Source organism: Chelon labrosus, assembly GCF_963514085.1.
Source record: "Chelon labrosus genome assembly, chromosome: 17".
Taxonomy (NCBI): domain Eukaryota; kingdom Metazoa; phylum Chordata; class Actinopteri; order Mugiliformes; family Mugilidae; genus Chelon; species Chelon labrosus.
The window spans coordinates 6,993,545-7,005,427 of record NC_140350.1 but is presented as its reverse complement, the minus strand read 5'-3'; the positions used below and the strand labels follow the sequence as shown (position 1 = coordinate 7,005,427).

General features: G+C 41.3%; 2 protein-coding genes across 2 annotated transcripts; both read left to right on the top strand.

Annotated features, from left to right (window-relative positions):
* The first annotated feature begins 112 nt into the window (after nt 1-112).
* pigw (phosphatidylinositol glycan anchor biosynthesis, class W) lies at nt 113-3,068 on the top strand. Its single transcript, XM_084564199.1, has 2 exons — nt 113-223; nt 607-3,068. The coding sequence occupies exon 2, from the start codon at nt 610-612 to the stop codon at nt 2,101-2,103; it is 1,494 nt and encodes a 497-aa protein (XP_084420325.1). The 5' UTR covers nt 113-223; nt 607-609; the 3' UTR covers nt 2,104-3,068.
* Nucleotides 3,061-11,640, top strand: ggnbp2 (gametogenetin binding protein 2). Its single transcript, XM_084564198.1, has 14 exons — nt 3,061-3,143; nt 3,987-4,113; nt 4,374-4,454; nt 4,597-4,850; nt 5,187-5,285; nt 6,902-7,015; nt 7,102-7,311; nt 7,457-7,631; nt 7,731-7,919; nt 8,048-8,180; nt 8,284-8,409; nt 10,283-10,431; nt 10,516-10,728; nt 10,868-11,640. The coding sequence occupies exons 2-14, from the start codon at nt 4,021-4,023 to the stop codon at nt 11,069-11,071; spliced, it is 2,040 nt and encodes a 679-aa protein (XP_084420324.1). The 5' UTR covers nt 3,061-3,143; nt 3,987-4,020; the 3' UTR covers nt 11,072-11,640.
* Nucleotides 11,641-11,883: the final 243 nt, after the last annotated feature.

The following is an 11,883-nucleotide window of genomic DNA, read 5'->3' as shown; positions in this document are numbered from 1 at the left end:
GTAGTTTTTAGCATTCAGTTTCAAGTTATGCTGGAAGTTGTCAGGAATCCGAGCGGTCGTGAATGCGTCATGGGTCCCAATACGGAAATGAGCGAAGGCGCTGTGTTGTTACAGACATGGTGGTTGGGTTAGGCTCGGGACGTCAAGCAATGGCTTATAGCAATGCTGTAAAACAGGTATTCTTGTGAATCTGCATTTCCCACGCCCAACAGACAAACCCGTGGTAAGTGGACGCACGACTACGCCGCTAACATTAGCAAAGGACGTAAAGATCAGATAATTAAATTGCCTCTTCTCGTGGTGTGCTAGTAAAATGGGAAAGTGAAATCCATCCAGATGAGCAGTTTCCATTGCCATTTCTTAATACCTTTTTGTAGTGAAGATAAGGTCTACAAACAAAAACTTCTTTTACTACAAATTAGCATATCAGGGTTGGATTAACTGTCGCAAATAACTGCATTTGAAAGTGTGACTATGAAACACCTGCCTTCATTATGTTGATATTGTCTGTCGAGCATATTCGGATTTGTCTGAATAGTACAAATGAATGAATTTGTCTGTTAGTACACCCATTTTGTAGCAAATAATGAACTGTAATGTTTGCAGGACATGGCTCATAAGGAACTGAAGCAAGCGTTTGTGAGTAATCTCAATGGGACCAGTCTGGAGGAGGTGGCGCTGGGCACATTTCTCGCCCCAGTGTGCATCATCAGCAGAGGACTCATGTTGATCCTCCACTATCAGGCCAAAGGGACTTTACCACTGCCACTTCCACAGATTTCTCACTTACTTCTAGACATCTGTGTGCTTATTTTTCCCCTCGTCCTGTCATGCACCGTGCTGAGCAGCGTTCTTCACCTGGTGGTGATGAGCCTCACCTTTGTCTCTGCTTGTGCGTTTTGTTTTATCTACCACACCAGCAAACATCCTTCTGCTCGGCACCCGCAGAATACTGTCAGCACCTTCCTTCGGAGTCATGTTCAGTTCAACCAGGTTCCCTTTGTGACTCTCTTTAGAGTGTTAGTAAATGTGAAAACAGCCATCAGCATTCTCGCCGTAGACTTCAGTGTCTTCCCAAGGCGATATGCTAAAACAGAAACCTACGGGACAGGTGTTATGGACTTTGGAGTTGGAGCTTATGTCTTTGCAAATGCCCTCGTATGCCCAGAGGCACGGAGGAAGCACATCTCAGGATCCAGGATGGGTCATATTGCAAAGCAGCTTCTGTCTGTCTGGCCCCTAGTTGCTCTTGGCATGGCAAGATTAGTGAGCATCAAAATGACTGGCTACCATGAGCATGTGACGGAATATGGAGTCCACTGGAATTTCTTCTTCACTCTAGCCATCGTCAGAATTGTGGCTTCTGTGATTTTGTCTGTTTTACCAGCTAGTCGGATGTGGTTGATTGCCCTGCTGTTAATTGGATTCTATCAGTTCAGTCTGGAGACAACAGATCTGAAGGCTTTCATTATCCACAACAACGACAGAGAGAAGGACTTTCTGCATGCTAACAAGGAGGGCTTATTCTCTATAGTGGGATACGTAGCCATTTACCTGAGTGGAGTTCAGGTTGGACTTTATGTGATGGAACAAAGATCCCATGTTAGAGACTGGGTCAAAGCACTTTTTTGCCTCTTGTTGGGAAGTTTGGTCATGTACGCAGCTTTGGGTGTATGTCAGACCCTCGTGGAGCCAGTGTCTCGCCGCTTCGCTAATTTACCCTTCTTCATCTGGAGTGTGGCTCAGTCTTTGTTGTTTATGTCCTGCCTTGGGTTTGCTGATATGGCTTTACTGTTTGCCAAAAAAACTTCCGGCTGCAACTTTGTACCCTCTTCATGGAATTTGTATAAAAAACAATCAGAATCCGACAAAGACAAAAAGAGAGGTGAAATGGACGGCCTCTGCCTCATTCAGGCCGTCAGCAGGAATCAGTTGTTGTTTTTCCTGCTTGCGAATGTGATGACAGGACTGACCAACTCAGTCGTGGACACCCTTAGCTGTAGCAGTTCATTTTCAGTGTGTGTTTTGCTGTTGTACATGTTCATAAATTGCTGTGTGATATATGTTTTACATCTCCGTGGTATTACAGTAAAATTCTGGTAACATTTGCATTTGTAAATCTACAATGTTCATTTGTGTATTTTGAGACTTTGGGACAGGGAATATTTTATGTCAAAGGAAGACGTGATTTGAAGATACTCTTGATAATGTATTTAAATAAATAAACACAAACCTCACATGATCAAGTTTCTGAATAAGTAAAGGACTTAAATAAACCGTGAGACTCAACTGTTTTGCTTTGTCTGTGTTAATTGTGAGCAGCAACCTCAAAGATTTCAGTCCTGATTTATTTGGCAACACGTGTAGTTACTGGTTGTAATAGTAAATTAAATGCAGGTTAATACTACAGGTAACAGCATCTGAAGGCAGCAGAACAAATTAATGTAATTTTAATAAATAAGCCAAGCAATAGTTGGCCTGAGAAATGTCTCCAGGGAATGTCACCACAGACATTCATAATAATGCAATTATATAAATATTACAATGTTTATATCACCGTTGTTTTACCTTATTTGGTGATGTTAACAGAGGTTTATTTAAATTGATGTATAAAACAGTCTGGTCTTTGTTGTTTATTACTGCACCACACTTATATTGACTCAGCCTTCTAAAGAACAACGCCTGGTCTGCTGGGATTGTAACATAGCTGTCATCATAGAAGGGAATACAGCTTTTAAACCGTCATGTCTGGGCCTTTACTATTCTGTTCATCTGTGTAATGTGCATGTCCATTGTCTTTTTATAAATTTTTACTTCCTCATCCTAAAGTTCCACATCATCTTTACTCCATATGATCATTTTGTCACTGTACATTGCAATTCTAGGATGTCAGCAACTGTTAGAACTATATGGTTAAAACATGTATGTATACAAACCTGGTTACTTTAAAGAAATAAAGAAGTGACGAACATTTTTGTCCTTCTCAAACATCTATAAGGCGCCCCCTAGATGCCAAACGCACTCCTACGTCAGCTACTACGTACAGAGGGCAAAGGTTAAATCAGTAATGAAGATTCCGCCACCGTAGCAGCTCTACTCACTGTCGCACTTGTTTATTTTTAAGGGGGAACTTTCACAACAGGGTGAGTGAAAGTCGTGGTTGGTTTTACGCTTATGTTACGTTCTTTCACTAAACTGGCAGAATGCGGCGAATGTTTCAAACGCACTTGAGGAAAACTGACGAAAGTGACACCCGCTAAGTAGCCAGTCACCGAGTTCAACTTTTATTAGCCGTTTCCGAGCTTGCTAACGCTAGCCTTATAGGACAGCGATGCTAACGAGTAAGTTAGCCAAGTTTTCTGTCATCCGCCGGGCGCGTTTAAACTGTGTCAACGTTGCAACATATTCAGTGTTTGTTAAGACGTTATAAACCCCTGTGTATAGTAATCGCGCGTGAACTATTCACATAGAATACACCTACCGGCTTCCTCAAATTCTACAGTCGTATTGGCAAATTAGCTAGCAGGCTAACGTTAACTGGCTAGTCGCCGGTTGCTACCTTATCTTGTCAAGCAGATTGCCATGAGCGTGATTAAACTAGTCGTCGTAACTTAAACAGATTTTTAGCGAAAATACACCCAACTATATCTGATAAAATAAAACATTATTTCCTTTCACCATTCAGGCTCTCATTTGCCAGGTTGTTTTTTGCTAACATAGCTGCCTCAAATCTGGGTCAAGACAAGTCTGAATGCAAGTTCCCGGACCCGTGTTTGTAACGTTATATTATATGTTGTTAATTTCACTAAATGGGTGATGTTTTAAAACGCGTTTTAGTGTCAGATTGTTTGTTAAATAGATTTCGTGCGAGTGACAATATGAGGTGGTGGTTAACCCGCAGTGACCTGCAGTAGATTAGCATTAGCTTGGTGTAGCCTGTGCTCATGTCACATTTAGTCAATCGGTCTCTTCTGTGAAACCTACAGGCGAGCTGCTCTACAACCCAACCTGGAAGAAGTCATGGCACGCCTGGTAGCAGTTTGCAGGGAAGGGGAAGAGGACTACCCGTTTCTAGCAAGACAGATTCCTCTGTATATCGACGATACACTCACGGTATGTATGCTTTTCCGTGTGTGGAACAACGAGAAGAATGTCTATGACGAATATGATGTGGTTATTGTTATAATATCAACCCACAGATGACATGTCAAATGTTTTGGTAGGAATTATATTATGGACTATTAACCCAACAAAACAGGCCTAACTCGGAGTATGATTATGTCTCAGTGTCATAGTTATTCTCTGTGACAGTTAGCAACATGAATGAAATGTCTGATTGTGTGCATTAACTGTAGTATGTTATTTCTTGTCAGATGGTGATGGAGTTTTCTGACAGTGTAATGGATGTTGACAGTCATGAAATAAACACTTCACAATGGAAACAGTTCTCTGAGGTGAGGAGTTTCATCTTTAAATGTTGAAAACGGCCTGTAAACTGTTGCTCTTGCCTCTGCCTACGATGTACAAAAAGTGTGTTGGTTGTCTTTGTGTGACTTGTCAACAAAGTGGTGACAGATGTGATCCTCTGGCCCTTAGTATCACTCCAAGCTGAAGCAGCAGGACATGAATATCGCCCTGATGGTGACATCTCGGGAGGTGTACAGTGCATTATCTCAGCTGGTGCCATGTGTCGGCTGCAGGCGAAGTGTGGAGCGCCTCTTCTCACATTTAGTGGAATCAGGGAACCCAGCCCTGGAGCCCCTCACAGTGAAACCTACGGGCATGCTGTCTGTCACCAAGGCCTGTTTGGCAGACGTGAAGAAGCTCTACACCCTCTTCTATGTCCATGGGTAAGCTATAGAATAAAACCATCTAAACTTCTTGCATACAGATCAACACAACAATACTGAGACCCAAACATCACAGAATGTGATAACTACCAAAAAGACTTTCAGGGTTTGTTGAGGTGCTATACATAGATGATGATCGGCAATACCGCTGCATGTCCTCCCTTTTCTTATTCAATATGCTTTATATGTACTTCAGATTAAGCACAAATTCTATGATATCTTACATACTGAGGATTGATCAGACAAACAAAGCTGGGTATTTATATTAACTCTTGAAAAATATATATTAAATTGTTTTCATTTAAAATTCATTTTTATTTGTCTTTTTATTTACAGGTCAAAGTTGAATGACATGATTGATGCCATTCCAAAAAGTAAAAAGAACAAACGCTGCCAGTTACACTCCTTAGACACGCACAAACCTAAACCTTTGGGGTGAGTAATGTCTTGTCTCTTGTACTTATTCATCAAGTGGTATCAGTTGTTACTTTTCAAACTCAATGTGTGCCCTTATGTTAGAAATGAAACTCTGATCTTGAGAAGAGCTTTGTTGCAGCTCAGGCGGCATCATTTGCTGGTTTCTTTTCCTGGACAGTTGATAATACTAACATCATTTTAAGTTTCAGAGTTGGTGAGCATTATTAATGAGGAATGTTAAATTAGGCAGAAATGAATATTTGGTGTTTAAGGCCCTTCAGGAAGTTGTCACCTCTGCACTGTGAGGAGGAAATCCAAATATCTGGTTCAGCAACTTTAGAGCGTAGCCTGGTTGCATACTTGCCATGTACTCATGATATCACAGTGAATGAGAACACATTTCTCACTTTGTGGCCAGTTCCTGTTTTAATCAGAGCACAGTCCTACAATTGAGATAGTAATTTATCTAACTTGTACTCTTATTGTTTTCTATTGAAGAAGGCCCAAAGTTATACTGATATTTTGCCACTTTCAATCAGTTACCATACAGTGATCAGGCATAACATTATGACCACCTTCCTAATATTGTGTAGGTTTCTCTTGTGCCACCACAACAGTTGTGACTCATCAGAGAATGTACATGGTCCTTCTGAGGGTGTCCTGTGGTGTCTGGCAACAGAATGTTGTTAGTGGGGGTGTCCTTTGGGTCCTATGGGTTGAGGGGAGGGGCCTCTGAAGATTAGGCTTGTTCCAGTGCATCCCACAGATACTTGATCAGTTTTTTGAGTTGTTCCTAAAACGTTTTTGTGTGTGTGCCTGTGTCAGGCTGAATCCTACTGGGGATGGCTGCTGCCATCAAGGAGTGTCATTGCTATGGGGTGGGGGTGCCTGGTCTGGTCTAGGTGGGTGGTACATGTTTAAATAACAACCCCACAAATGCCAGGTCCAAAGGTTTCCCAGCAGAACATTGAATTTGTTACAAGACTGTCAGTGTTATTTACTTCTCCTTTTAATAGTTTTAATGTTGTGGCTGATCGGTGTATATTGTTAAATAGATAAGTAAGTAAATAGTAAAGAACTTTCAATGGCAGTTGAGTTTGTATTTAACTTTGGGAAACAAATCAGTTTCCTGGTACGCATACTATTTCCATACATCGAGCAATGAACACATGCACATGTTACTCCTAGAATTGATTATGTTATGCAGTGCTTGGGGACATTTTGTAGCGGTAGCAGAAGTTACCAGACAGTGGAGATTGGGAATTGATGGTCTCCTTCAGACATGGTTGTCATGAACATGGGGGGGGAGGGCGTAAAACAGCCTAAGAGCCAAAAGTTTTCCATCAAGGAGCTGGTCATGACCAAAATAGAGCTGAAGTAAGAGTGAATATTGGAATTCGATATTCCAGGTGGCACGCAATTTGACTCCCTAATAATAATAATAATAATGTTGCTTTGTTCCTGCTGGATGTGAAGATATGCAGGTGTTTGCAATTCATTTCTACATATCGGCACAAATGCATTTCAAGCACACAGCTTATTTCCGCTGTTCCCTTGTGACCAAAACATTATGTTTAAGTGATGATAATTGTGCTTTGTGATGACATTTCTACAATAATAATTGTATGTTTCAGGGGAAGCTGGATGGATGTGTGGGAGCTGATGTCTCAGGAGTGCAGGGATGAAGTGGTCCTCATTGACAGTGCCTGTCTCCTCGAGACACTGGAGACGTACTTGCGCAAACACAGGTGTGATTTGTAGAATACTTTTCTTCCTTAAACATTGTAATCATAAAAGGAAATTCATCATGTATGTGTTTCTTTTTTGTTTGCAGGTTTTGCACAGACTGTAAGAACAAAGTTCTAAGGGCATATAACATCTTGATTGGGGAAGTAGACTGCACTAAAGAGAAGGGTTACTGTGCTGCCTTGTATGAGGGACTATGCTGTTGCCCCCACGAACGCCACATCCATGTGTGCTGTGAAACCGACTTCATCGCTCACCTGCTTGGCAGGGCAGAGCCAGAGTTCGCAGGAGGCTATGAGTAAGCCAGACTTCAAATGATGAACGCTACAGAGGGCACATTTGCCACTGATGAATTCAGAATAATTTAATACTTTTTCCACTATGTTATGTTCCTTTTAATGTATTTATAAAGTCGGTTAATGATCAATTTCTTGTGTATAAAGACGCAGAGAGAGACATGCCAAGACCATTGACATTGCACAAGAGGAAGTCCTGACCTGTCTGGGTATTCACCTCTATGAGCGGCTGCACAGAATCTGGCAGAAACTACGAGCAGAGGAGCAGACTTGGCAGATTTTGTTCCATTTGGGAATTGACGCATTACGCAAAAGCTTTGAGGTACATGCTACTACATACTCTGCATTTATCAGGTAATAAAGCCATTATAGCTATGTGATAATGTATTCATTACATGGTTATTTATGACCATCCTCCTAGATGGCAGTGGAGAAAATGCAGGGGATCAGTCGGCTTGAGCAGTTTGTCGAGGAGCTGTCTGAGGAGGAGAGAGCCAAAGAGCTGAAGCAGGAGAAAAAGAGGCAAAAGCGGAAAAATCGACGCAAAAACAAGTGTGGCTTTGACGTATCTGAACAGGAGGGAGAGGACAAGGAGAAAAATCTGGACGAGGTAATCCTCCTCTAATAATGAGAATCTGGGACATGAGGCTGCCCTTGTACGATATTTAAGATGTCTTTGTTATTGTGCTGCTACGTGTCACTGCCTGAATTTCAGTTTAGTCCTTTTGTGTATTGCAGGGTTCTCTTGAGTCTGTGGAGGGCGGTTGCAAGACTTGTGGTAGCCACGATGAGGAGGAGGAGGCTGGCTGCGAAGAAAGTGTCACCGCCAGTGGCACCACTTCCTGTAGCTGTCCAGACAACACCAAACAGGGTAAAAATGCACACAAACATCACCACAAGCTAGAAGTAACTGCATTAGTAAGACAGGACAAATTATGAGTTAGTGAGAGAAGCATTCTCATTTATTTTTCCAGGTTTGTCCTCTCACAGTAATGTTAGTGACTGTGGCTACTCATCAAGTATGGAAGGCAGCGAGATGGGATCACGAGAAGGCTCTGATGTCGCTTGCTCTGAGGGAATCTGCAACCATGATGAAGCAGGTCAGGTTTGAGCAGCTCTAGATGACTAACAACGTGAATAATTTCATTATCTTCTTGGGGTTGAACGACTTTGTATTTTTTAAAGTCAACTAATATGTGGTGAAAGTCGAGTCGACGTTGACTAGTCGATGACTTCACACAAAATCGCGATATCTCTGAAGCCTTTTCCGTGTACTGCAGCTAATGGTCTAATAACTTTAGACAATGAAATTCAACACCAAATTGTTGATGTGCAGTCAATTGACTGTCGTTGAGAGGACTTGGATCGTACCTTTTCAGATGAGTGTGCATTGCAGTAGTACCAGGGGTCGCGTTAACCGGATATTTTCGGTCATTGACCGTTTTTTTAAAGCTCTGACGGAAAAATATGTCATTTTGACAGATTGCAATTCACACCCCAGACCACTTGGTGGCGAGTGAGCATATTAACTGGCTCTTGCCTCTCTTGATTAGTAGTGTAAGAGTCGGTTAAGTTTCGTTTCCCTGCCAGTCGAGTGAGTGGCTGCTGACTCTTGGTTAAGCAGGGATCCACGAATAGTGGTTATGAGTCGGTTAAGTTTCGTTTCTCTGCGTATTGTGCGTAAGTGAGTGAGTGGCTGAGTCTCTTAGTTTGATAGTGGTTAAGTCGGGTAGTACGTTTTGCTTCTCTGCCGAGTCTGATGTAAGATGTTTGAATGGTGCAGTTTATTGATTATATATCAATCAAACATGGTAGGACTCAACTGAGCCGGTTAAATAAACGTCTAGATTCATGATTCTTGAGTCGTCTTTGATGGCCGGTTATATGAGCCGAATCTTTTTTTCCCACTGCTACTGAATATTAATTAAAAATGATTGAAAATTGCTATTGAATATGTCATTATTATCATTTAAATTATCATTATCAAATCATTATCAAATTATCATTATTATCATTAAAAAAAAATAATAATAATAAAGTGACGGGTAAAAATATATTATGACGGGATTTTTATGACCCTGTCAGTCAAAATGACAGACAACGAAAAAGTCTAGCGCAACCTCTGAGTAGTACATTTGTTGTATTTCAGGACTGACTGCCATATTCTGCATATCACAGTAGAATGGGCTTCATCTTTAGTGAAGTATTTTCACACACTTGATGAACCGCTGCTAGTTTGCTGCAATGACCCACTGGGCTCCTCACCTGTCTTCGCCGAGGCGTCCGTGTTATTGTCACGTGATCGGCGACTAGTCGTCTTCCTGCTTAAAGCGTCATGGCTCAGCAGTGAAATCGACTAGTCGACTAATCAGTAGGGGTTGTATCGACTAGTCGACTTTAATTGCAGCAAACTAGCAGCGGTTTATCGAATGCGTGTAAATACTTCACGAAAGATGAAGCCCAGAGTATGTAAGTCAACAATTTGCTGGTGAATTTCATTCTCTAAAGTGAGTCTGAAGTTATTAGAACTTTAGCTGCTATACATGGAAAGGCTTCAGAGATACGTTGCTTTTTTTTTTTCTTTTCTTTTGTTTTTTTTTTGTCCCGGCTACATTATATTATCTTACAACATGCTGTGAAGTACTATTAAATGCTATTGGCGGTGTCGATTTATATAGTTCTGTTGTGTTCTATTTGTTGACATTGTTGCTGTGGTTGTAGAGCGTGTCTTTTTTTTGCCAAGTGAGAGCTGCATATTAGAAGTGTCAGACTGACGGTGTTTATGGTGTTGACGTGGGCTACAGCCAACAGTAGCGCATATTCAAGCTTCAGTTACCTTGCAGAAAAGCCTCCATAGCTTCTTTTGTGTGAAATGCTACAGTATATGTATTCAGGTCAAGAACATAGATTTTATTGTGGCGGCATGGTATTTGGGGTGTTTTTGCCTCACAGTTTTTCATTTTTCATCTGAAGGAGATGAGCCAAATGCCCATCACTGTGCTGAAGAAAGGGAGGAGGATGGAACAGATAGTTGCTTGGACTGCTGGCCACACTCCGAAGACAGCACTCAGTGCAAGAGTAAAAAAAAGAAAAGGAAGGGCAAGGCTTTCTGCATCGATCAGGTGAGAGAACAAAGTGGAGAATTTATGTGTTGCATCCAGAGTGTCCGGTGACTTTGTTTAATTAACACATGATCATTTCCACAGGGACAGAAAGGTGAATGTTGCATGTCAGACGGGAGCGCCGCAGGCCACAGTCCACCATTAACGCACTCTTGCAGAACCAAAGAAATCTTCTCCTCCTTATGTGGAGATAAATTCGCCAGCATTGCACTACAGTTACCTTGGAAAGGACATCAAAAGAACCTCAGCCTTCATGTGAGGGCACCAGACGCAAACATAAGTCTTGTGGAACTTCTGGTAAGTCAGATACGTGTATAAAAAAAGACTTTCCATCCATTTCACTGGATGCAAAATTGGGCCTTTTATAAGCGGGGGAATATAAAAATTAGATTCTAGCTTTTACATAATCTCTATTTTTTTTGTGTTCCAAAAACAGGATGATTCAGAAGTGACTTCAGATGAAGAGAACTGCCTGACACAGGATGAAATCCAGGCATTTTTAGAAAGAAACCAGTCCTTCTACGACAACCGCCACCAGTATCGACAGCTCCTGAAAGAGAAGTTCACCAACTACTGCCGTGCCACCGAGCGGAGCAAGCCAGTCTGTGGAAAGTGGTTCGCCACAACCAGTGTCAACTAAGTGCACTAATGACATCTGGGGGAAAACACTCATGACCACTGCTGCAGCGTTGTTAGAAAAGATGAATTTCTGGAGTACCTTCGGTGTCTTGTTCTTGTCATTTCTCCTTTAAAGTAAATGTGATTTTTCTCTTCGTCACTTCTCTCTGTCTCTTTCCCTCTTGCACTTGTACACCAACACGGTTTTCCATCTCATTTCTTGGCCACTTTCTTACCGGTAGTCGTTCTCTTTGACCAAGCCTAGCTGTTTGTTGTGGGTCTCCTGTAGAGTTTTTGGGTGAGAGCACAGTGGAATTAATAATCATGCTTTGCAAGCTGTGACAGTAGGGGTACATTTTAGCAGTCTTATTTTATGTTAATTTTTTTATTTTTGTTTTTTGTTTTTCTATGTTGTTTCTCTTTGGTGACACTTCAGTGTAGTAATAAAAGTTGTACCATTATGTGTGTACAGAAATTCTGAATATAAAGATTTTACAGAGAATAAGCATCCATTTGTAATAAGGATTTGGGTGTGATGTTAAGAGCGCAATGTGCAAAATTTACTAAATAAAGAATATTTATTAATATGCATTATATATTTGTTGATGTTTTGTTGTGTTTATAATTTGGTTAAATGGATATAATTATTTTGCAAGCCTCTTTGTTCTGGCATTTACTAAACACTACAACCATGGGACCAATTTATTAGTCTCGTGGTAGGACCAGTCCTGAGTGTGAGAACTGATTTATATAATTCAGATCCCAAAATCTCGAAATACTGTACGTGACAGACACATGGCAGAACAGTACTCGTGTTATTTTAGTTCTTTCCAG